This window comes from Numida meleagris, chromosome 14, assembly GCF_002078875.1.
Source record: "Numida meleagris isolate 19003 breed g44 Domestic line chromosome 14, NumMel1.0, whole genome shotgun sequence".
Taxonomy (NCBI): domain Eukaryota; kingdom Metazoa; phylum Chordata; class Aves; order Galliformes; family Numididae; genus Numida; species Numida meleagris.
This window is the reverse complement of record NC_034422.1, coordinates 8,864,555-8,891,321: the sequence shown is the minus strand read 5'-3', so window position 1 is coordinate 8,891,321 and position 26,767 is coordinate 8,864,555. Positions and strand designations below refer to the sequence as shown.

Below are 26,767 nucleotides of genomic sequence, written 5' to 3'. Positions count from 1 at the left end.
TCGTTACTTGTTTTGGTGACCTTCTTTGACCTCCTCTTAGATGAGCTTCAGTAAGGCCTTTGATGCTTTCCCCATAGGATCCTCATAGCCAAGCTGTTCTGTATGAGCTCAGTGAGCAGGTCAGGTGTGTTTTTTTTTTAAAAAAAAAAAAAAAACTGCCTAAATGGCCAGGACCAGTGGTGGTCAGTGGTGTGGAGTCTGGCTGGAAGCCAGTTGCTCGCAGTGTACCTCAGGGTTCTGTGCTGCATCCAGTTCTGTTAGCCGTGTTCACTGATGATGTGGGTGATGGAGCAGAGTGCACCCTTCTGTAAGTTTGAACAGGACGCAAAACTGTCAGTGCCAAGGCAGTTAAAACTGTTCAGCCTGGAGAAGAGGAGGTTCAGGGGGATTATAGATCTTACCAGTTTCAATAAATACCTAAGAAGAGGGCAGAGCCAGGTTCTTTTCACTGGTGCCCAGTGCTAGGAAAAGATACAGTGGGCACAAACTGGAACACTGGAGGTTCTTTCTGGCCATCAGGAAGCACTTCTGTGCTGCCCAGGTAATGTAGCACTGGCCCAGGCTGCAGAGAGAGGCTGTGCAAGTCTCCTTCTTGGAGATCTTCAGAAGCCACCTGGGCATAGGCCAGGGCACCCTGCACTGGATGGTCCTGCTTCAGCAGAGGTCGTACTGCGTGGACCCAGAGGTCCCTTCAAACCTCACCCATTCTGTGATTCTGTGAAAAACAAGAGCAACTGCTCACACACCTTGCATCCAGTAACTAAGCTCCGTAACAGTAATCTTTTTGTCAAAATCTTCCCTACAGATGGCTTTTGTTGGGAATTGAACGTTGATGTTTTTAAAAAAGTGAATCGTTATTGTGCCAATATATCAAGTAGCAGATCGGCGTGGTAGATCTGCCTTGTCCTTTCTGAGAACTCTGGATCCCAGGCAATGTTCTGTTAGTAACAGCATGTGGCTGATATGCAAACTTGTTGCTTCAAGGTGACATTTGTAATCAGCCATGAGGTGCAGAAGAGATAACATCAGTTTATTCTCTTTCTAGATACAAAATAAAGTCACTTGAGTTAGTTTAATGGTTCATGCTGGAACTTACAATGTTGTGAGCTTACTTTCCAAACTGTTAGGAAAAAGTATCATTGAGATTGAAATACCTAGGAAAAGTTTAGTTTAAGGGGGAAAAACACACATGGTTTGCTAATGAGAGTATTTCACCAAAGTAACTCTTAAGTCTGCAAGTATTTCTGTGTATTCCATCTTTCACTCAGTAATGCTGCACCGTACTACTTTCAGTCACAACAATTTGTGGTGTTTTTTAAGCTTTTGTAATATGTGTGTCTGTTGTGAAAGATAAGTAACTAATTGTAAGTTGCACTTCTCCCTTGTTCCTAGGGAAGAAAGGAAAGATCCCTTGTCTGCCCTAGCAAGAGAATATGGAGGATCAAAGAGAAATGCCTTGCTGAAATGGTGCCAGAAAAAAACAGAAGGATATCAGGTAATTGTAGAGCTGTTTTAACATAGCATACTTGTAGCTGCAACAAATTAGAATCTGCCAATGGCATAAGCCAGGCTTCTCCACAGTTGACTGCATAGATTGCAAAGGCACTGGTATGTACTGTACTCTCTTCTTGGAACACATGCTACAAGTCCTAACCTAACGTTAATAGCTCCTTAGTCACTTTGCTCCATGTTGTTAATGTTTTGTTTTTTTTCTTAAGGGGGCAGATGACCTCCTATTGAGGCACTTCACAACAGCCTTTCACAGATTGCACTTTTGAAACTGTAACTGTATTTGAAACTTGGGCAATTTAAATTTTAATGTTTCCCAAATGCATGTATAGTAAGATTTCTTGGATTTTAGATAAATGTGCTGTCTTGCATTTTGTACTAGTGCAATTCTGGACTTTTTTGCAGTTGGTCTGAATGATATCAGACCCAAAAGGAGCAACAAGATAACTATCCAGAGTTCTCCTGCTTACATTATTTTTTTCAGAAGAATAGTGGCTTCAACAGACTAAGCCAGGATGTTAACAATCTGACCATGATGTATTTGTTTGGTTAACTTGTATTGAAAGTTTCTGGACTTCCCAACACAATCCTCAGTTTAAGAACTTTACTCTTTCCATGACTTGAGGCTCACAATGCAGGAGGAAGTTCAGAGCCACATAACAGGATGATCGCCCATCCATAGGAAAAGTCATCTTTCAGTACAATGGAGAGGCTTGTACTATAATCCCTCCCCCCTTTTCCTGTGGCACGTCTAGTGCTAAACTGTGCTATTTCTGAGGATAAGCTGCTTTGTGGACAGAACCTTTCTCCTTCCCTACGTTTTAAAAAAGGCAGGATGTTATATTTCTTTACAAATCCTGTAAAACAAAATGCAAAAATATTTTCTCACAGTGCCTCGAAGTGAAATATACATAAATTTAACACCTGGTTAGGAATAGTAGTAGAAAGTGTGCCAACTTTTTCGCTCGCTAGTTGTGTGCACATACGGGCAAAATGTAAAAGAGCTTTCTTTTGTTTCTGTAGGTTGCTGCTTAGAATTACTCTTCTTGAGTTTCACAGACACTAGTGGAAGAATAGGTTTTGATGCTTACTATACTTGCTTCAGAAATTATAGTAAGGTTCTCTGATTATGTTACTACTGGAAATCGCAGCATGTAGCATCTGTAGAATTAATGCAAGCCTTGGCTTGGAGGAGTAGAATAAAATCAGGAGGGAGCTAGTTTTTGGGCAAGAACGTCTTCCACTTTAAGTGCACTCATTTTTTTTTTTCACAGCTCTGTTGTATAGAATTCAACTATTTTCAACTTCCCCTGAATTTCAGTGTTGGTTGTACAATAATTAAGTGGTGTAATGATAGGAATGTAACTAGCGTTGCATTCATAGTGAACAGTGCTTGCTTAGCTTTTTGGTGTCTCAAAAACATTATCAATACCAGAATAAGGATCTTTTTTCGGAAAGAGGAGCTTCCCTGGGTTTTAATTTTGTGTTAAAACTACGTGGATTCAAAAGTAACGTGCACTAAACAAGCATCAGAACAACGAACATCTCCCTTCCTCATTCACTTCTCCTTCAGGCACTCTAGCTCTCCTCCTGCTTCCCTCTCCCCCCACATATTGCCCGGGTGCCTTTTCACCCCTCCAGCTCCTCCTAGTGTCCTGTACTCTGTGACAATCCCCTCTATCCCCAGCATTTCCCATCAGTGTAACTTCTACCTTTCTCCTGTACCACTGCTTGCTTTTTATTTGGCTTGCAACCTGGACAAGAGCCAGCCCGTGCTTTGCAGAGCTACCTGCAAACTGACTGCCAGCCAGCTTCTGTCTGAGCTGCCACGTTAGCCAGGCAGAATACAGATGGCTGAATGCCCCTGTTCATATATCCATTTTCTCCTATTAATGTAATAGCAATTTACTTCCAGTTGACAGCCAGTCTCATAAAATTACTAACGTGCAAGTAAAACTCTGCTCTGAAAGCCAATATTAATTATGTCTTTGCCACTGTGGAAAACTGTGTTCACATCTTTGTTAGCTGCCACATACAGACACTTTGGTTTTGTGTTATTCACCTCAGCTGGAGACTCTCACAGATGCAGATTTCTATGCAGACACTTATTTAAAATGTTTAAAAGTTACCTCAGATGTTTGTATTTCACCAGTGGAGGTGGATCCATGCACGTGAGTTTCAGCCTTGTTTCTGATGTAGAGCTATGCTTGCTCCTGGTGGTGTCTTAGCTCTCGTTCCTGGCATTCTGTTATGCACTGCAGGTTGGAAAACAGTTGAAGAAACAATAAATAGAAATTGAACAAATAACCAGATACGAATTTTAATGGAAAAAAAAGGTTTTAATGTACAGAGTTATGGATGAGCTGCCAGTTGCTTAAAATGTTAACAGCGATGCTGTGGTTGGCTTACCGTTACTAATAAGCTGCAGTATATGATTAAGCATGGTTCTCTGTGAAGGCTGGCTGTAGCTCATGAGCTGCACTTTATTCCATTTTTATTCCATTTAAATATACTAAATGGGGAAAAAGAAACACAACCAAGGCCTGTTCTGCTTCACAGACAGAAGGTTTCCTGTATCCATAAGATGCTCGTGGAGAATATAGTACTATTGAATTGCTTGCAGCAACTAGTGTTTTTTTGTCTGCTCAAGTAAAATGGAAGAAGAATTACTTCTGCTCTCCTATCCCCCCAGGAAATTACTTTCAAGCTTTTGATTAAGAGTCTTACCTATCTCTTTTAGAAGCTTGAAATGTTGTGAGTGCTACGTAATTCAAAGATTATGGCATTGTGAGGGTCTAATTTCAGCCCGTTATAATGGGAGGATTTTACTTAGAACTCTTCATACACATTCACAGGAATTTGTCAAACTGTTCTTTTCCCTTCTGACAAATACGTAATACCACGCAGCGTATTTTTTAAAGCAGTCTCGTGTCTCACTCTTCTGTGAATGCATTACAAAAAGCTAATACCCAACTCTATCTAAAAACCGCTAATAAATTACTTCATTGTGCAGTTTTCTTGTTTTGTTCAAGCAAATTTGGAAGGAAATCGGTGAATAGAAATATTTTAGTCACAAAACAATACTTAACTGTATTGCCAAACCTGGCGTTCTTTTCAGGAGTACCTGAATAAAAAATAAAGGCCAAAACAGCCAATGAAAATAAGAAATTGTTGTTGAAACAAGAAACGGTATGGCATTTTCGCTTACATTGTTTATTTTAACAGACATGCTGTCTGAATGCTATTTGGAAGCAGAATTTCTCCTTTAAGTTTTGCTTTGGGAATGGCAATCTGCAGAAGGTCAGTGCAGCGCTAGCAGCAGGCAGGTTCTTCATTAACTTGCATCTGGAGGCTGTTCAGTCTGGGCAGCACTGCATCCATTTCAGTTAGTGTGAATGTATTCTGGGACTCAACAGATCCCTTAGCCATGAAAGAGGAGAGCTAGGCTCTTAAGATGAGTTGTGGACTTTTTTTGAGGACTTAAAGGGTGAATGAATCTCCATTAGTTTTCAGATGAACAGAGCACGAAATACTTTGCATTTGACCATGTGTTAGCTTCGTTCAGGGTCTGACGTGCTGATTCAGAGTTCATTGCCAAGCACTACATCTTCCTGGCTTCTCTGAAATATGTGCAGTGTCATAAAACTGTCACGAAGTCCAGATATCTTCAAAGCACAACACAGCCCTGTCCAGCTGTTACAGAGCGTTTAGCCCAGCTGAAGAGCAGCTACTTTCATTTTAAGTACACAGCTAATAAAAGTCCAAAAAAGGATGTGAGCATGCATGTTTCATGTTAAGAAGGGGACCAGTAAACAGAATACTCCCATTCTCCACCCATTTTTATCTACAGCAATATTTCAATATATTTTCCATTTTTGTCAGCTTTCTGAGAAGGGATTAACTTCCAGAGGTCTAGCACCAAAAGGCAATTGCCGTGAGTTAGCTGCAAGAATAGACTAAAATATTGGGTTTTTTTTTTTAGTTTTCTTGAAGCTTTCCATGCTTTCTAATTGCAGATGCACTGAAAGACACCTGCAGTGTAGCCCTAAAGTGCCTGTCCTCTGTTGTAACTTACTGCCTAACTTTTGTCTCCTAAAAAAAAAAAAGTCTTAAAAACATAATAGTTATAATCAAATAAAAATAAACAAAACTTCTTATCTACATGGCAGCAATAAATAATAAATTAGAGTTTTACTGAACTTGTATTTGAAATACTCCAGTGACATAGAACAGTTGGTGATGCTACTGCACTTGCTCCCAGTGGGATAATTACCATCTGAAATGATTGTCATGTGGGTACACCTGATTTGAGCCCTTATTAAATATGTGTTGTTTGATCAGGAAGGTATAAAATTATTTATAGCCCAACACTTTTGAAGAATCTGTGCATTGTATTTAATGAACATGCTAGGATTCAGTCATTTCTTGGTTTCATGGTAACTTATACACTGGAACTGTCTGCGTACATGATTTTGAGTTTGGCTTTCCAGAGGGAATTGCTGGGAGATCAAGTTAAGGTATGTGGGGTGAATTAGGTAAGAAATGGGGCTTTAACTCAGTGTTCTCAAACTTTTATTGCTGTTAGCGGACTATGTAATCTGAAATTGCTGAGCTAGATCTGTAGTTGTAAATATACATTGTTTTTGAATTAGAAACTTCATTTTTAAAGCAAGTCCAGTATTTGCTTTGCAAAGAGCACTGTCTGTGAACCTGGAGAAGTGTCTGATGTGGCAGAGTGGAGGGGGAGGATTTCTTGACAACTGAATGATACCTAGTTAAAATATGTTCCTTATTTCTGCCCTGTGGAGGGGGAAGAATAGGAATAACAAATGAGCAGCAGATCAAAAGATCATCTGTTCTGTGTGCATCAGTCAAATGACATTTATTTTACTCTTTTCTCACGCACACGCGTTATGTTTTCTTTACTTCGATGCCGTGCAAGAAAGCGAAGGCTTAGGATTCTACCCCAGGCCAAGAGATTTGGCAGGTTATTCTTAGAGTTAGTGATTGTGCTTCCATTGAGGATAGGTTTTAAAGGGGCTGCTCAGGACAGGCATGTAGTGGTCTTCAGGTAGAGGTGTGTCATTCAGTTATGGTACCAGTTTTTCTCTCTGATATCCCTGTGTGGCTAGAACAAACCAAACATGGATTATCGTAGGGTGCAGCTGGAGCTTTTTTTTAGTGCTGAAGTAATGGTTGCAGCGTGTGCACGCTTTCTCTGGTGCTGTCTGGTTGATTCATTGAAGTAACTCCGACTGCCAGAACAATTCTCTCCCTGGCTTAAGCTGTGATGCTTTAGCCAAAAATTATTAAGGAAGGATATACTTCCTTTTTCTGTTTGATTTGGATTCTGATACAAGAGAAATGTCAACTCGTTAGACTTAATTATGACAAAATTTAGAGCAAATTATGGAGCTCTCTGTGTCTCTGTAAATGCTTCAAATGTTAACATCTGAAGCTATTACTGTTTGTTTGAGGGTGACTGCTCCTTTTAAGGTCTTTTTTTTGTGCCAAAATTGGAAAATAGCATGTCTTTGGTATGAAACTTTTACGATCAGTATTTCAGGCTCTTGATGGCTTATATTTGCTGTTTACTGCCTTCTCAGAGGTGGGAATGAGGAGGCCGTGGTTGGGACTGCTCTCGAGTCTGTTGCAGAAGTACTTGGACATTCTCACCTGCTGCCTGGAGACCTCATGGCCTCAGCTTTAATCCAAATTTGGGAATCAGTGCAGCCTGATTCAGTGGGGAGCGGATAGCAGTTTTTGCTGATGGCAAGAAAGTCGTGTTTGTCTGACGTGGTACTAGGTTCAGCAAGAATTTGGGAAGTTACCACCTGCTTGTACGTCGCAGTCTTTTCCTCAGGATTTGCACTTAGGCTGGTGCTGTCTGGAACCTCAAGCCCAGTGACAAGCTGAGTCTAATACTAGTATTAGAAACAGTCCCTGGCTTAGTAACGCTGTGTAAGAAGGGAAAGGGGGAAAGTCTTTAAATACTTGGTTCCAGATAGGAGGTGATGTGTTTAGCTGTGCTGCCTGCAAAAGGTACAGCTGGAAAACAGAAAGGACTGTGTTGTTAGTGAGGCTGAGCTACAGCTGTTACCTTTCCTCCTACATGAGCAGACCTGCTTGCTCTAAAAGAAGCAAAGAGAGGACACAGCTCAGGTGCTACTGTCACAGCTTCCCTGGAGCAGTACCTGGCAGGAGTCAGCACGCTGCTGCGAGCCTGTACGTACAGATGTGCAGTGGTGTGGTTTTGCTGAGTGTCAGTGGCTGGTAGGAGATGGGTGCTGTATGTCTCTCACAGCAGTTTTGTACCCAGAAGTACAATTACCAGGCACTGCTCCGCTGCACCTACTGGAGGAATGCTGATGCTGATTAATACCACAGAAAGGCTGGGGAAAATACACTCTAGAAAATCTTCTGAAAGCTTAACAGGAACACTTATCTAGTAGTTTACCTTACTAATTTTTTAATGGATGCTCTCTTCTTTTTTGTGTGTCCTTAAAAGCTTTTAAAAGCTTCTTTAATAGTAATTTTATGCCATGGCGAAAGCCTGCCAAGGTCTGTGAAGTTAAACCTCAAATCTCCTTTTAATGATTTCATATATTATACTACAGAATCACATTATGCTTTCTCAGGCCACTTATTTCATTAACTAATATAACAGAGACCTAGACACATGTTTCTATTTTCCTTATGTCCTAACTCATTTGCGAGCCAAGCTGAGGGAAGATGTGAGAACCTCGCTTCCCTGTGCAGGGCAGGGGCTGGAGCAATAGCTGCTGTGCAGGGTGCTCCTCTGCTCAGATTGGAATATTCAGAGTTTGGGGAGATGGAAGACAGATGTGAACATATCTGCTGAAGAGATAATTAAGGAAACATTGTCCTTAGTTTGTAACTATAAGTTAGGAACCGTGGTTTCCATAGCTTTCTTAGCTGCAGAATGTGATGTAATGGGGAGACAAGTTGAGTCAGAGTTTCAGGAAGAATTTTTTTACTCATTTTTCTTATGTGCACGCAAGAGGATACTCATCTTGAGGTGACTGCTGCTTGTCTTTGCATTCTGGCAGGAGCTTGAGTCGTGCTTGAAGTGTGTTTTGCTGTGGGTGTTGAGCACTGTTTTCCCCCCTCTTTGCCGCAGCTGTAGGACAGGCTATAGGACTTGGTCTGCTTGATTATTTGAAATGTTATCTTCTTGCTCATATTTTGTCTCTAGGAAAAAAAGTCTTAAAGATGTATAACTCTGTTTTTCATTCCTGATTGGCGAGTGCTCTCCATAACCTCGTGACTAAGGCTTGTCATTTGACTCTGTTAGAAATGCTTTTTGCAGAAAATCTGGAATACTGGAAGAGATCTCACTCCTATACTGAGCATTAAATGTTGATGGACAAGGACTGATGAAACTCCTTCTAGTTCACCTCTCTCTAGAAAGACTCATTCCTCATTTATCTGAAAGCATGCCCTTCAGTTGCTTTAATACTTTGTGGTCTGAAATGGCTTGAGAAAAATTCCAGACTGGATTCCAGCAGAATTATCTTAATAAAGCCAATTACTTAATAAAAGCAGTATCAAAGGAGAAATTATGTCAGAGATGTTAGGTCGATGTTCTGTTTACTGTCAGTTCTTTGAGAAATAAGGGCTTAATGCAAGATTGATTTCATTACACCGAGCGAGCTTTTTGGGAAAACACAAGTAGTTAAAAGCATTTGGGAAATAAAATTGCACTGTATTTAAAAGTGCCAGTTATGGGCTCAAAGCCCTGTGTAAAAGATTAAATTTTCAGTTTAAACAACTCTGTCCAATTTTTAGATTAGTGCCTGACCAATATTATAATTCTTCAATCTGATTGGTAATAACCATTCATAATGCTTGGAGCAATTGGAAACAGAAACCAGTCCCTTTTAATTGTTTCCTTCCGTTGTATTTAATACAGCTTCTCTGAATACGTTAAGATTCTTTGATGATGGATTTGTTTTCTGCTTGTTGTCTTAATAATAATTGCTGGACCCTGCAGGATGATGTAGGATATCAGGGGATTCCAAGTTCTTCTTGAGTACCACCCAAACTTGCTGATGAACTTTTTTTTATGGCCTCCTTTTTCCAATGTTTATATCCCAAATATAAAATTCTGTAGATGTTACTAATATTTGAAATGATACTTCAAGTTTATACATCTATAGTGTTTAAGGAAAAATGAATTTCTCCTTTTACTTTCTTCTACCATTTTCAGCACAACTTTGTCCTGTTTTCCTTTCTCACCTTTACAGGAGAGGGAGTAAAAGTACTTCTTTTTCCACTTTTTAATAAATGTATCTAGTTGGAGCTGAGAACTCCTTGTTTTTCTTTAATCATGTGTTCTATCTTCAGCCCAGTTGTATGGGTCTTCAGTGACATATATCTTGAGTGCTGCTGGTGTTCCAGCTCTAACATTTTCACATACATACTGCTGTGCCACCTCTGAAATGTGTGGAGCAGCCTGGAAGCATTGCTCCCTGTAGCCAGCCACAAAACCTCAGTTCCCTTCAGAATCCTCATTGCAGTTCTCCTTTCCTGTACTGCATAAGGTACGTACAACATCAGCTGATGGGCTAGGGCTAGTATCTATCATGCTAGCAGTTGTTTAGCCCATCAGTCTTGAAAACTCACCAAAAATAGGAGTAATTAAAACAGAAACACAAAACAACAGCGAAACAGCAACAACAAAAGCACAAATTGTAGGCGAGGGTTCGCAGGCTGTGGTGTGTAGTGTGTGTTCTGCTGGTAGTAGCAGGTATTGGTGAAACGAGGTCCAGCATTCAGTCACTGGATCAGGAACTGGTGTGTTGGAGGCTGTGAACCAGATTCAGCCATGCTTCAGCATCCCTCCTTGCTGATATTTTTCCCAAGTCTTGCACTGACTGCATCTTGCATTTATTTGCCTAATTTAAGTCACATCGAAAAAGTTCTAAAAGCACATTAATTTAAATCCAGTTTCCCGTCCCTTGAGGAGAAAAGAGGGAGAGCTTTTTTATTATTTTTTATTTTTTCCCACCCCTGCGGCTCGAGGAAGCGGTGAGGAGCATGTTCCCACAGCCTGGGGGTCTCCAACAATGACATTTCCGCTGTGGGCAGGCAGCCGGCCGGGCTCAGGCCGCTGCCCTGGGCATTGTGCGTCCCAGCACGTACGCTGACATCACCACAGCCTGAACCTGCGTCGTGCAGACTTTGTATGAAAAAAAAAAAAGTGTGAAAGCTGAGCAGGAAATGGAGATTTCCCTCACGTTCTTCTCGAAGTTGCTTTTAGTTTAGTTTAGTTTTGTTTTTTTTTCCTCTGTTGGAGAGGAGATTACAGTCATCTTCCATTTGTATCCAAGTCATCGGTTTGACATACAACTGCCTTAGCTGTGAGTGTTTGACAGCGTTGGTTCTGTGTTTATTTTTCTGCTAGAGGAATGAAAAGGTTCAGTGCTTGTGAAAGTGATGTCTATAACTTCTTGTCCGATGAAAGGGTGACTTTTGGTTCTTAAAGTTTAAGCTGACTGCTGCTCACCTAGCTGCTCTGCCACTGTTGGGCTGCCTGCAGCCACGTAAGCAGTGATCTAAAAGGCCAGGGAGATGTCTTGCTCCTGACTTGTATGGCCAGGGCTGACTCTTTTTACAGTAACCTTGCATGCATTCGTAGAAGTTGCATTTACCAGTGTCACTGAGTGTTGTAGTGGAACCAAAGAATTGGGAATTCAAGACTGCATGTTTCAGTTTCAGTCACAAAGGTTTGATTCCCTGCCATGGTTCCTGTTAAATCTGCTGGAGCGTCTTTATTTCCAATGACAATGTAATTTCACTTTGTGTTGTTTTTCATGTCAGTTTTTGTGTAGAAGTGATTTATTTAGCAGAGAAAATATTTTTCCTCACCATTATTAACTAGAAACTTTGCCTGGATATTAATACTGCTGAAGCACAGAAGTAAAATCTTGTATTAACAGAGATACAACCACATGGTCTACTTCAGGGATTTTAGAAAGAGCCCTGACATAAGTCCATCACTTGATTGCTTTTATATCATGCTCTGTACAGTTACACCAAATTTATACTCTTAATACCCTTTCTAGCCAATCTTTTTATGCTTTTTAACAGTATTTGCACAATTTGAAGCTAAATATTACCTTCTTTGTGTTTAACCTATATAAGGTTAACTGACATTCTTATCATGACTTGTTTTTTTTATTTACCATAGAAGTGTGTTTTGGTTTCTTACCACAGAACTTTAGTGTTAGGCTGTTCAAAGTTGTTTGTGTTTTTCTTTTTTTCTTTTTTTTTTTAAAAAGGGGGTCGGTTGCACTAATACTTGTTAGAGTATGATTTTAATATTGTTTGCGTTTATTTTTCTTTTAAGAATATTGACATAACAAACTTCAGCAGCAGCTGGAATGATGGCTTGGCTTTCTGTGCAGTCCTCCATACTTACCTCCCAGCCCATATTCCCTATCAAGAGCTAAACAGCCAGGACAAGGTATGACATTAAAATTTCCATTACTGGGTCCAAGAGTCTATAGTTAATGTGGAATAAAAAGAAGAATGAACTAATTTAAGTACTAAAAAAAAAAATCTTACTAGAAATCATGATTGAAACATTTCAGGCTACCTTACTGCTATTCTTTTTAAAACCTTAATATTATAAGATCTTTCGGATGATACTAGGATGTGTTCATTCCTGTTGCTCTTTTTAATATGGTCCAATCATAGACCGTGAAGCAAAATTAGCAGTTTTACTATAAACTTTTGTAGCACCACCTTATTATGAAGTAATATTTACTTGGATTCTCATATTTTCATATCTCATGCAGAGAAGAAACTTCACTTTGGCTTTTCAGGCAGCTGAAAGTGTTGGCATCAAATCTACTCTGGTGAGTTTTAAACACATACTGAACGAATTACATCCCATTTGTAAAAGATAGATTATTGCATTTTGTGCTTTTGAAAGATTTTGAAGCCAAAATAACAGCAGATGAGCTCAGCTAGAGGCTGTACTCCCTGTATCACACTTGACTGAAAAAAAAACACATAAATAGGCAGATACATCAGTGGCTTTGTTTAATCTCTGCCAGTCTAGCATAAATCCAGTGCTGTCAGCCACTTAGTGAGTGGGATAAAGACCTGTACTCAAGCTGCCACAACAAAGGCAACAGCATGATAGCCTATGGCACATTGGGAATGGTATAAATCTACATCAAGGGAAGATCAGGTTAGATATTAGAAAAGATTCTTCACCAGAGAGTGGTCATAGAATTATTAAGATTGGAAAAGACCTCTAATATCATCTAGTCCAACTGTCAACCTATCACTGCCGTTCCCACTAAACCATGTCCCTAAGTGCCACATCTACATGTTTCTTGAACACTTCCATGGACACTGACTCCACCTCCTCCCTGGGCAACCTGTTCCACTGCTTCACCACTCTTTCAGAGAATAAATTGTTCCTAATATCCAACCTGAACCTCTGTTGGTGCAACTTCAGGCCATTACCACGTGTCCTATAACTGATACCTGTGAGAGGAGACTGACCTCCTCCTTGCTACAACCTCCTTTTGGATAGTTGAGAGCAATGAGGTCTTCCCTGAGCCTCCTCTTCTCCAGACTGAACCATCCCACTTCCCTCAGCTGCTCACCATAAGACTTATGTTCCAGACCCCTCACAGGTTTGTCGCCCTTCTCTGGACACTCTCCATCACCTCAGTGTCTTTCCTGTAGTGAGAGACCCAAAACTGAACACAGTGCTTGAGGTGCCAAGTACAGGGGTAGCAAGCCTGATGACAGAGTTCAAGAAGCATTTGGACAGTGCTCTTAGGCATGGGGTTTAACTTTTAGGCACTCCTGTGCAGAGCAAGTAATCTTTGTGGGTCCCTTCCAACTCAGGATATTCAATGATTTTATGAGATAAACTCCTGAAAGGAAGATTCACCAAAACTCATCTTTCAGTATTGTAAGAAATAATAAAGACAGTGTATTATTTTTTGAGAATAATTAGAGCAGTAGTTACGCGATACCATCTTAAAGGATCCATTAACTCTCTGCTATGTCTGATCTGCTTTCTAATTATTTGGTTTTATTGGAATTCCAGATGTACAAATCAAGCTATGTAAGTTGCTCTTTTGCTTGCTGAAATGTAAAAGTCAAGACTTTAAGTTTAGATTTAACTTGTCAGCGTTGTAAATAATTGAAAGGTTTTTTTTTTTTCAATTACTGTTTACTATATGCTTTACACAAATTTTGGCTTAAAGGAATTAATTTTCAATATGATAGTATTTATGGTAAAGGAAGACCCCTGAAGGTAGGGAATTGAGAGTATCCCAAGCCTCTGTGATTAATTGCAGAAATCCAACTAAAATTGCCAGTATCAGAAACAATACTCAAGTGATACTTAAGTATTCTACATTCTAACAAAGCTCCCATAGTTAGCAACTAATAACACAGCAAAGTCAGATATTTTAAAAATAACACTTCCCTTGATCCCTATCAGAGCCTTTTCTCTGGCATTGTATTTGCTCACAATGGCAGTCCAACTCCTGGGCATAAGTACTTAAAACTTTGTTGGGGATTTGAAACCTGGAAGTTTCTTACCAAGTGCTGATGTAAGAGCTACACTGTGGGAAAACAACTGCAATAATTCTTTCTTACTTTAGCTTTAGTCTCAATGATTGCTGTTTGTCCTTTGATTTTGCCATGTACTTAATTACAGACATCCTGAAAAGACAAATTGAAAGGAATTAAATATTCAGTGTGGAAATTGTATCCATCTTAAGGATTTAGTGTCTATTTACATACAAACAGTACACGGTGTGTGTGATGTTTTTTTTCACCTCTTCCATGGGTGAAGAATGAGCAAGAATGTGAAAACCACTGTAACTAAATAAAAGTGGTGATGTAAGGAGAGGTTTGTAAGAGGAACTTCTTTGTTCCCAGAATAAGAAAGCATTCAGCTGCTTTCATATGGAGAATTAAGAACAAACAAAATAAATACAGCAACGAAACAGAAACAACTTTCTCTTTTTGAGTTTGGAGATTCTTGAAACTAAAGCTTACGAAACAGATCCATACACTAAGCAAAAATATCTAGGAACTATATCACTGTTTTCCTGTGTACATATGCTGAAAAGGGTAGATCAGGCTGTCTTTGCTCAGCTTATCCACAGACAATCTGGCACACTTACTAAGAAATGAGTGAACTGACCTACCAGTTAGGCACACACTGATGCTTTGTCTCCTGCGTATACCCAAACGGGTGGCAAAGCAAACTTCCCTCTTTCTTGCTTCTTACTCAGAAATACGTTAAAGTAATCTCAAGTTCAGTAGTCTACTGTGAAGTGGGATTGTCATTTATTGACTCCTATCATGATAAGAATTTTGAACTTTAGGTTCAGTCAGTATCTTGGTCTTGATTCTGTGATTCTTTGTCTTAGTTCCTGGACGGATTGTGTTGACTTGTGAGACGGGTGTAAGGGGCTGGGGAATGGTCAAGTCTTGACTACTGATTGTTCTAAAAGGGGGGCAACTTAGGTATGCACTATTTCAATCTCAAAGTGGCAAAATAACAATCTGCAGATATCCTATTTATAGCTGTTTACATTTTGCAAGTAATATAAAGTTGTATGGAGGAAAACAAAGCATTCTTCATCAATACTTTAAATTATGGAAACTTTACAGGCTTTGCCAAGACTTTGTAAAAATACTGCCACGTTCCTCCCAAGGTTATGGTTCTTCATTTTGACCAATCTGTTTTCTGTAACAGGACATCAATGAAATGGTGCGAACTGAACGTCCAGACTGGCAGAATGTCATGCTGTATGTTACAGCAATTTACAAATACTTTGAAACCTGAAACCCTAATAATTCAACAGATTCATGAAGTAGAACCAACATTAGCTACCAGATGGAAATCTTGCTGAAATGCTAATCCCCATTTCACTGAAAACTGGCAACATTTGAGTCCCTTCAGACTTCACTGACACTATCCTGGATTGCTTCAGATTGCTTCAGCTACTAAGCCTGGAAACAACCGCTAAAAAGCAAAAACTTGTTGCCACTGCTTGGAATAACCCAAGTTATTAAACTATTCAGATTAATTATGTAGCCTGAAGAGCCTGGACTACTTACCTACCGCCTTTCCAGCCAGACTTCCTGAAGCTTTCTTACCTAAGAGAGTGAGATGAATGGATCCTCTAGCATATAGAAGACTGAATGTACAGCTAATGCTTTGAGAAGGAAAAGGATAACATGGCATCGTATTACTGAACTTTCTGTAGTGTCCTAATACCACAGTCTAAATATTCCACCCACAGCCTATGGCACCCCAATGCAGTAGAGTTCCTGATGGTAATTTAGTTACCGCCTTTATAGCTATTTTCACTCCTTTAAAATGTGCAAAGTATTCTAGGAAAACAAGCTTTTATTCCATCACAACAGCTTGAGTGGAAAAGTGGTCTTGATACCTCGAAAAATTTGGCACAGAAGGACTCTTCATTCTAAAGTTTCATTATAAGCCTACCTCTGTCACAGTGTTGTGGCTTCCAACTTTATCTTATGGATTGTAAAGACTAGCACATACAGCTCCTGGTATTCAGGGTATGCTGTACTGAAAGAAATCTGTCACTAGCTCTCTGTGCTTCCATTATAACAGAAATGAATCAATAATCAACCCTTGTATGGCTTGTTCTTTCCCCTCTTCTTCCTATGCTCGTATAGCATGCACAGCTACCCCAGGCTTTACTTTACAGCAATACAAGGAAACGTCATGGATGTCTGTGGTAGCATTTTGGAACTGGGACAACATTTCCTCTGCAGAGAATATACTTTCAATAAGATGTAATAATGAAGATATTTGTCTAAAAATCCAGCTTTGCTGTTTCCTGTATGTCTTTCATTGATGTTGCACATCCTCATCTGACTGACAGAAGGTGAGACGTTCTCTGACAAGAATGGTGGAGGAGCTAATGTAATGTGTGTACACCCAGCAGTCTCAAATATTGCATGGAAAAGACTTGCTCTCACAAGGAAGTAACTGAGAAACTTTGGATTGCTCAGCTTTTGTTTTCCTAAAATGTACCTGAATTCATGTAACATATCTCGGGCAAAAGAGTTCAAGTAAGTGCCTTAGCTATCATTGAATTGATACGTCCCGGCACTTCAGGGCTTTGTGCAGAATGTCAGTAGCTCAGAATGATTTAATCCATCCATTTGTTATAAGCTATTAAGATGATTGTTGTAATCTGGTTTGTCAAATCAAGGGAGGGCTTCACTCTGCCATTGCTTCTGCCTCATATTTTTCAGAATATTGTTCAGCAGTTAAGCCACAGTTGAACAGCTCATTACTATTAAGTAGAAGCCTAATCTAGAAGCGAGTTCTATAACAACTGCGATTTATAAGCACATGCTCTTTCAACACAGCGACCCTGTTATAAAGAAAACTTATCTTCTATTCCTGTGGTGCTCTTATGACTGTTAAGGACAGTTTGAATGTCATGGATGTTAACCCAAAGAATGCAGCTCCAACTGGCGTCTGTGAAACTTCATCATGGTACAAAAGCACAGATTTAACTCAGACTTATTGCCAAATCTAAAAAGCTATCAGCTGAAGAACATAGCCCATGTGAAGAGTAATAATTCAGTATGTCTCTAGCAGCTAGCATTACAGAAAATTAGTTTTAAAATGCTTACACTGAGGTATCTGTAATAGAATAGATGATAAATATGCCTGTGAGAATTTATGAAATGTTGCAAAATAACTTCCTAACCCATGCTGAGGGTCTTCGGAGAAGTTTTCAGAGCAACAGCATCTCATGCATTCTTGTAGTTCTTTAGACTGCATATCCCTAAACGTAGCTAACTATCCTCAGATTATCAGTTGGCACATCTGAAGAGTAAACATAATCTAAAGGCAATTGATGCAAGAGAGGCTTCAAGTTGAAAAGTATTCATTAACAGATTTTAATAAGTCTGTAATACGGTTTCCTCTCCTGTATCCTCCTTCCAATATTTTTATTTTGTTTCTTCAAATAAGTCTCAGTAGGAGCAGTCCTATTGGAAATGCACATTACCGCTGGCTCACGTTCCATCTCTTATTAAACTCCAGCCTGTGCACATTTGTGCTTATAAATCTGTATTCTTCCTTTGAATAGACATCCTTATCTGTGATTGTCTTATTCGTTGCCTTATGTACTAGGAAAGTATTTTTCTAATGGAAAGGACAGCATCTCTTGGTCTGAATTCACTCATGAGCTGTTGTGTAATGGCCCACCTCCTTTACCTGGAACACTGCACCAGTCCTTAACTAAACAACATTTAATAGTAAAACAATTTGTAGAAGAGGAAATCACATTTTTCAGATACCTTCTTTTAAAAAGAGGAGCTGCTAGTCTTCAGAAAGAAGTTATGAGCCATTACAGAAAGGATCTTATTTTGAACTTCAGTGCTCTGTAAACTTCATGCTGTGGTCTGTCTGATAAAACTCTATCTAGAAAGGAATATTGGGCCCCATAAAGAGATTTTTTTATAATCGTGTATCTGAGCCTTTACAAATAAGATGCCATACGGCTGTCCAAGTGAAAGCAATGAAGGAAAGCAATGAAGCAATGACAGATAGAAAACAAACATAATACCCTGCTGCACTCTGCCATGTGTTTTCTGCGAAGGTTCAAACAGCATTTAATTTTTCAAGTGGAAGAATAGCTGTAGCCCTTCTGGACGTGAATGATACTGTCCTACTCTGTTCCTATTCACACTTAATCCTGAAACTGCCTGTTATTTCTTACATACGAAGCGAGGTTTCTGCTGATTTAATTTCCTCTCTTTTTTTATCAGTCCAGAAAATATTACTGAATGTGCTTTAAAAAAAAAAAGACAAATATTTTATCCATTTATATTACTACAATTTAATATGTGCCTTGCAAGTGCCTGTGCTGTAGTATATCAGGGTTAGTCATTGCCGGCTGCGGGCAGAAGGGATCTGTCAAACACACTGATGCAGACACAGCTCTATGGCCTAATGGATCCTGTTTCCTGAAATGCTTCCACGGACTGCAGAGACGTCAGGTTAGAGTCAGATGTGTCTTGGGGTTGGCTAGTTGTCATCATGATGGAAGATCATAAGCATTGAACTGTGGGGTTTCCTTTACCAAAAAGAAAAGATGGGAAGAAAAGATAAATTTTGGTTATTAGGGAGAATTCTGTCAGAATAGTTTTGATACGGAGTATCTAACAATAACAGAACTGAGGTGACTTCAGAATGAATTACGCTTGTCTTGACTTTCAGTTGGTTTGGTTTGATTCGGTTTCATTTAGTTGTCTTGTATATTTACATGGAAACACTAATTCCGTACCTCTGGTGTTGTGAGTGGATCTCAGTGGCCCTCACAAAGATCTCTCGTCCTCATGCCTCTGAAAAGTTGTGTGTAAAACATTCCCTTTTAAAATTGTGTTAGCGGATAGGCTGTCCACAAGGTAGCATTTATTTACAGTGTCGTGATCTAAAAGTAATTGTTTTGCGTGAAGTGTGTTCCTCAAGTTCTATTTTTCATAACTTGTCTAATTTTGTAAAATATTTCCACTGTTTTTGTGTTTTGGGGAAGTCCATTCTCATGATTTTTGTTTGCAAGAGCAAAGTGAACTCAGCTTTGATGTATGGATGTAGTCTGCTGTAAATGCTGCGGGCCGCAGTCTGCCTGGTTAAGTCCTCCTGCATAAGGAGAAATGCATTTACTCTGACAATGCGCACAATACAGTGGTTTAAACTGCTGATAATTTGCCTTAAATTTGTAGCTGTGACAAAAAATTCTCCTTGGTTTCTCCGTTCTGTTAATGATCTCAGTGTAAAATTCTTCTCTGTTTTTTCATTTCCCTCATTCAGCACTTCACAATCACAGACTTGTAGAGGTTGGAAGGGACCTCCAGAGATCGAGTCCAACCCCCCCCTGCAAAGCAGGCTCCCTACAGCAGGCTGCACAGGTAGGTGCCCAGGAGGGTCTTGAATATCTCCAGAGAAGGAGGATCCACCACCCCCCTGGGCAGCCTGTTCCAGTGCTTCATCACCCTCACTGTGAGGAAGTTCCTTCACATACTGGTGCAGAACTTCCTATGCTCAAGTTTATGGCTGTTTCCCCTTGTCCTGTCCCCACAGACTGCTGAAAAGAGGTTGGCCGTGTCTCTTTGTCTCCCACCCTTAAGATATTTATGAACATTAATAAGATCACCCCTGAATCTTCTTTTCTTAAGGCTGAACAGACCCAGTTCGCTCAGTCTTTCCTCATAGGGGAGATTCTCCAGGCCCTTCATCATACAGAGACGAGCTTCATTATCACCTATTGATTGAAATAAGCAGACTCAATAGGAGCTCAGATAATCCAAACACATATTTATTGCCTTTTGAATTCAGTAACTGCCTGCCTTCCTTTCTTCTGAATCATCAATTCCTCTTTGAAAACCTTCAAAAAATTGTTTTTTTTCTAACTGCTACTTTTTCCTGTCTCTCCAGCCACTTTCGCTCAGCCTTTTCTCTTGCCAGTTTGGCTCTCTTCATTTCTTCCATTTCTCTTCTTTTGTTGTTTTCTTTTAAGACCTCCTGCCTTCGTAATCGTTTGATTTCCGTTTCAAGTTCTTTGATTTTCTCCTCTTGTTTCTGAAGTGCTGCTTGTGCCTCTTGTTGAGCTGTGAACTCCTCATCAAATTTCTTGGAAAACTCTGCTGCTTTTTGCTCACCCTCTTCTACTTTAGCTTTGTCTACACTTGCATCAATAAGGTGAGTAAAATCCATGTCCATTCTTCCTCTGCAATTAAAATCTGAGTCCATGCCACTGCTGTGCAATACTGTATGTGGTACACATTGTTTGATTATCTTATAATACTGAGGTCAGACCTACTTCTCATCAGGAATGAATTCTAAGTGTTGTAGAATTGACAAAAAGTGGTTTTCAGAAGAAGTACCTTTCAACGTATTACACAAAGGGTGATATACTTCATTCCCATCATCCATTTCAACTCTGATATCACGGAGACGAAGTGACGGTTCAATTAAGTCTTCTTCTTTGCTCTCATCAAACACTTACAACTGAATGTCAAGCTCTTTATTCTCCTTCTCTATCAAGGCAGGCATTATTTTCCTCAGGCCACAACGTAAAAACTCGTTTCTCAAGAGAATCCTGAGATCAAGTTCTTCTGGAGATGTAAAAAGGGCATTGATAACCGCATGCAGGTGGTCTGATTCTCCAGTCCTTCAACAATCGGAGAGAAGCGTTCTCTATTATTCCTTTCAGCAGCAGTTGTTACAGCTCCTAAGAGCTTGTCCAGAACCTTTTCCTCTCTAACAATGCATACAGCAGAAAGTATTTTCACTACTTCTGTCATCAAGTGTGGTTGTTTTGGATCAGTTGCTCTTGATAACAGTAAGAGACTTCTTTCATCTTCGAGAATTCTTGGCAATCCATATTTATTATTCAGAAATGCTTTGAGGCACTGTACAAGTTTATATCGATCCTTCTTATCAATATTTTCTTGATGTTTCTTGTCCAGAAGCCTTCCCAAGGCATCCAACAGAAGTCCAAGGCCTTTATGTCCAAAACTGTTAACCCAGCTAACTGGTTTGCTGGTTAAATACTCTCTCAGAGACACAAGACAGCTAAGAAGCTTTTCCTCACCAGTTCCAGATCGCAGTTCACTCTTGCAAGGACAGTGTGCATTCACATTTGCTGGTTTTCAGTCCACCTAATTCAGCAGTTGAAAACTGACGGTTTGAGTTCAGTTGCATCTTTTCCATCACCAAAAAAAATTCCTTTTACTCAGTTCTATCAGCTTCTGTACATTTTTGACCTAGGTACAAATTTTCTTATAGCCTAGTTTTAAACAAGTTTATTTGGGAAGTTGGAGATCTGGAGAACTTACTACTTTGTTCTGCTTGTGACCAGCTTGTGAATGCTGATATGTGGCAGTCTCTTCAAAGCTGCCTCTTCTGGATGGCTGGCAAGAAGTTATGCACAGGCTAAAGTTGAACCTTTAAAACAGTGTTTATATGACTCATGTGGTGACTTCACCTCTTATTTGCCTATTACAACCACCACAGGAACAGCCGAGCTGCAGGCTGCCTTGAGCAGGAGCAATTGGAGAGCAGAATCCTTCTGGGAAGGAAGCCAGTTGTACATCTTGACACCATTTTTTGCCTATTGTGAGAAATACTCCTGCTGAAGTGGCCTAAAGAATAGGATTTTAAAATAGTAGCGTTCGTGTACAGGCTGATTTAGCTATGTAGTTTATTTGTGGTCCTTCCCTTGACTCAGTGAATATTTTTCTGTTATTTTTATGTTCTGCCAAGCTCTGTTTCTGCAGTTCCTTTCTTAAGTTAGCATTAGTGTAAGAATATTCAATAATAGTAGCCCATCCAGTAAATGGTGGGCCATGCTGTTAAAACAAAGTAGTCATTCACAAGTTCTAGACATGCTGTTGTGCTTTCCTAGGTTAGTGCGTGTCAATTGGAAAAATACCTTAGAGCTGCTTCATTCTTCTTTGACTTCCTTTTCAACCACATCATCTCCATCACCCTAGGTAGGTGCCCATCAGGTCTTCTTGCTCTGACATTATCAGCTCCTTACAAGTGTTATGTGCTCATAGACATCTTTTAATGCATTTAACTGTCTCTGTTTAGAAAGGTATCTCTAAGAGCGTTTCTGCCCTCAAAGAAGTGTGGCTGGATGGGTTTCGTGTGACTCGCTGGCTTGCTGAGCCTTTGTTTGCCCAAGATTTTCCAGTATATTCCGTATAATTTCTCTTGGTAATTGTCAAAGCCATTATGTTAAGTATCTGGAATATATATCAGATATGCTTTTGATAATTAATACTAAATAACTGTAAAGATCAAGTTCTGTATACTTCTGATTTTTGTTAGTGTTGCTAAGAATTTTTGTTTTTCCTTATGTGTTTATGCTTGCCGGTTTTTGGTCTACAGTTCACTTGAACTCTTGCTTGGCAAGGCCCTGGCCTCCACACAGGAGTTCATGCTGTGATAACAGACTTGTTTCCTCACACTGAAACTTCAGTAATACCTATGAATACCAGATGATTTCATTCCCACTGACATTTATCTTTTACTTGGGATATTGCTGTCCCTTTGGCTGCTGTCTGCCAGAGTTAGGGATAGTTCCTACCAGTTCCAGCAGGACCTGTGGATGTAGAACCGTAGGGGGAACTTCTTGCAGAATTATGGCAGTCTGATGTGATTAAGCTTGTTTTGTTTTAATTCCCTATTTTCAGGGAGTCTCAGTTTAGCCAAAATCACTTACTCAAAGCTGAAATGTGGCACATTCATTCTCCACTGAGAAGTATGCTTCTGTTTAATAATATTTTTATGAGATTGTATTTATGTAAACTAAAAGAAAAACGTCGTGAAGCTAGTTTTGTTGCACTTTTCTAAGGCTTTTGTATTTTGCATAGAGTTCTAGAATACAAACAAGTTGTTTGGGGAACTTTAGGTTTGAAACTTACTCTGCCCCAGCATAGCAGTGTATTACGTGCATTTTCATATAGTAAGTATGTGTTTTATTTTAGCATGTGAGCAGTGTATTTATATGGTAGTTACGAAGCCCAGTGGACGTTTCCTGCTGCAGAGGAGCCATTGGCAGTCCTGGTTCCACAGTTCATGAACTGACCTGTTTTGACAGTAGACTGCATTTGCAATAATTGAGTAGTTGATTTTTATCTTTCTGAACTTTTTCAGTAAATGGAGAGAAAGAAACTCTTCTGTTTTGTTCCATTGTTGAAATTTCTCCAGAAGCTTTTACTGGTTTCCAATTATTGCATGTGTGCAGCTGGGATGATTACTTGGGAATCAGCTCAGTAGGGAGAGCACAAGTACACGTAGCATACTCAAGTAATCCTTGTAACTTACAACATTTCAGTTAGAAACTTTAGTTTTTACATGTATAATAGGGTCAATTTTACTATTTTTAAGTAGCACTTTTATACTTATCTGAAGGGTTTTTTTTTAACAGAAATGTCTTTTCTGTATGTTATCTAATGGAAAGAAAGTATAACACTAAGAAACAAAACACAGAATAGTTAGCTTCCAGACTGTCCGTTCACTTTAGGTCAGTGATGATCAAGAGTTGTTCAATGTCTGTGAATTAAAATAGCGATCCCACGTAATGGTGGACAACTCTCCAGATCAAAGTCAGAAGGGCATTAATTGGTACCCTCTAGCTCTTGGATGTGGGGGTACTTTGAGTTCAGGTGAGGCAGAATTGACAGAACAGTGTGGTGAATTTTGGACTCGGTGAAAGAACAGAATGTTATTGATGTCTCAGTCTAACTACTACTAGTCACTACATCAGATAAGGACTAACCTTGTTTAAAATGACACTGCAGCCAGTACTTAAATCTCCTAAATAACTGATTTAAAGCTCTTTTTCCATGGCCTTTAAAGATGATGTAAAACACAGTGATTCTTATAAGCTCTTCTCATCCATCCAGCTTTTCTGATTTGTATTGGTTTTATACTCCTTTGAAATGCAAATGTTAGACTGACCAAACAGCACGTATATGGGTTTAGTAATCTCCTTCTAGACAAGAAGCACTTTCTTCTTTTTCAGAACCCTTTCAAATAGTTTATGTACGCATTCACATGCATAGACATCTTAGATACACCTAGAGGTTTTACGTAAACGTATGTGTGTACATATATATATGCACATGCAAATACACTTGTGTATATGTATGTACCTATGCAGGTTCTTAGTAAAACTGAACATCTTTCGAGAAGTGCTCGAGTCTTGAGTACTTACGATGGTGTAACAGCTTATACATTGAAAAGGTAAGGAAGAAAATGTATTTTGTTTGTTTCTGATGAGATCTTAGGAATACAGTTCTGAGGAAAATTCGTGTGTTCAGATTGTATTTCACCCTGTTTCTGGTTTGAAAGGCATAAGCTGTTATTGGAACTTAAAAGGTCAGCAAGCATATTATAAGCTAAACCTTTTGGAGGACCAATATGCTTTTAGTTTGCAAGGACCACTAAAGATCTGGGCATTTAGTTTCTTCATAATGTATTCTGTATGAATATTTAGTATGTATGCCTTCAATTTGCCAATGTTGCCATGTTTTCTTCTTAATTATTCATGAAATAAAGATTGCAAATAGCAAGATGTGTGTCTGTTTTCTTGACCAAGGCTGCTACAAAAGGGGATGTTTTAACACCATTTCTGATACCATGATTTTTCAGGAGTAAATGTTACAGGAAGCAGTTTGTGGAGGTTTATATGCCGTGGATGAGAAGTACAGGCCAATGCTTTGCATGCCCATAGCCTCACAATTGTCTGGAAGTCATCTCTATTTTGGCATACCAGCATTATTTGATACCTACCCCCAAAGGATTTTAAATGATAGCATATGGAATGCTCTAGATATGAGGTATGTATTTAAGGCATCTCCTTAGATTGGATTGTCCTAGTCTTGAACATGAGTAACAGAAAAGGGAATTCTAGCTAATACTTTCGATTAAGGCAACTTCTGTAACACAGAATGCATAATACAAAATTAAAATTATATAGATATTACTTATCCCAACTAAGGAAGACAATGTACTCCCTGTCTCATGAGGAATTGGGGCTGGAGAGAGGTTGGGGACTTCATCTCCGTAACAGCTCAGTGTATTTAAAACAGATGCCTAAAAGTAAAATTTCCAGGTAAAAGTAAAGACTAGAACACCTTAAATTTGGTTTGTCCTCATTCCTCCTGGAGGGTAACTTTCTAAATGCAATTTTCTCTGAAATTGTGTGGAAGTAGTTAAGTTAGTTAAATGCTCTAGAATAAATTGGATCCAGAGGTTTGAGTTGATTACAAACTTGGTTCTTAAACACACTTGTTACTGTAGGTGTTTTAATTCTACTCATTTCTTACAGGTTTTTGAGATTTGGTGTAGTGTCCTCTGTTCAGAAATGCCTTTGACTCAGTAATGTTATTCTGCAAGAAAGTGTCTGACTTCTCTTTTCTTGAGATGGAATATTCTCACTGAATTTGAACGAGTCAAGAAAATTCTCAGTTCTCAAATGTTATCGATATCCTGTTTTTAAGCACGGATCTTCAGTATCCATACTTTTAAGAGTAAATATTTTAGAAGCGTGTACTAAAACCTCACATCAGAAAGTGGATGTTTTTCTTCTCTGTAGCACGTGCACGCCAGTATTGTAGAAGTGATTTGTACATCTGCACTTGGCAACGCGAAGGTCAGGACAGAAACAAGAGCAGGATGCAGGCCTGAGGTATGTTAAGACAATAGTGTCTGCACAATCTGAGTTGCAACTTTTCTTACCCACCGTCCCTGAAATAGCATTCCCTAACTGAAGTTTCTTTGCAGAACGTCTTACAAGCTGTCAGTAGGCAAACACACAGTGCTAGTTTCATGTTTTTAATAAAATTAAGTTGAATGTAATGACATCAGTTAAACAATTTGGAAGGTTGTACTGTAATGAACTGCAGCAATCTGGAGTAGTAAAATAAAAACCTCAGAAGGAACATCGCTCTAATATTCCATTGTATTAAATTGGAAAAGCTTAGATTAGAGTCATGGTTGTTCTGCAGTTAATTTCTGTGTAGGAAATAGGTTACTATTACAGAACTCACTACTCAAATTCTTATCAAAAGAGAGTTTCACAGTGGCTTTGATAAAGGGAAGAGACGTGGATTATATCACGTGTTCTACGAAGAACTTCCTTGGAGTCTCCCCTCTCCTGTAGATTGTTCCACAGAGCACATAGACAGGAGGGGTCATGAAGACAGAAGCTCTTCCCTCACGCAATTCTTTTTGAAACCACAAAAAAAAAATTACTTCCCTCTATAGATGGGAAGTCACTAATAGCCAGCAGCTACTGCGAAGACTTCAAACAGCAAAAAAACCTGCCTTCTCTACACTTCATTGTGGTGCCTTTTCCACTGTTCACCCTCTCCTAGCTCCCTCACAGTGTTCTGCCTATTATTATTATTTTATTTTTTTTTTACTATCATTTGTGTTTGGCATATTAAACTGCTATGTTTTCTCCTTCATTCTCAGCTCTAATGGTTGAGTGAGGTAGAATAGAAATTGCTCAAAAGGTAATAACTGTGTGGTGGAAAATCCCAGTACCTTCCATATGAATTAATGCTTGATGCTGCAACCCAGCACGTGGACGGAGAAGTTAGCTCATTAGCCTCTCCATTCCTGGCAGCTCAGGGCTAGAAGAGCATTTATGTCTAATTACATGGTTTTTATTAG

General features: G+C 39.3%; 1 protein-coding gene and 1 pseudogene across 3 annotated transcripts in view; one reads left to right on the top strand and one right to left on the bottom strand.

Annotated features, from left to right (window-relative positions):
• The window catches only part of SPECC1L (sperm antigen with calponin homology and coiled-coil domains 1 like), a 63,619-nt gene extending 38,959 nt beyond the window's left edge, over positions 1–24,660 (top strand). For all 3 annotated transcript variants that reach the window (XM_021412841.1, XM_021412842.1, XM_021412843.1), the window contains 4 exons: positions 1,393–1,495; positions 11,882–11,998; positions 12,333–12,392; positions 15,275–24,660. In XM_021412841.1, the coding sequence (XP_021268516.1) occupies positions 1,393–1,495; positions 11,882–11,998; positions 12,333–12,392; positions 15,275–15,364 (370 nt within the window). In that variant the 3' untranslated portion in view covers positions 15,365–24,660. The remainder of the gene's footprint in view (positions 1–1,392; positions 1,496–11,881; positions 11,999–12,332; positions 12,393–15,274) is intronic.
• Positions 19,964–21,280, bottom strand: LOC110406497 (annotated as a pseudogene).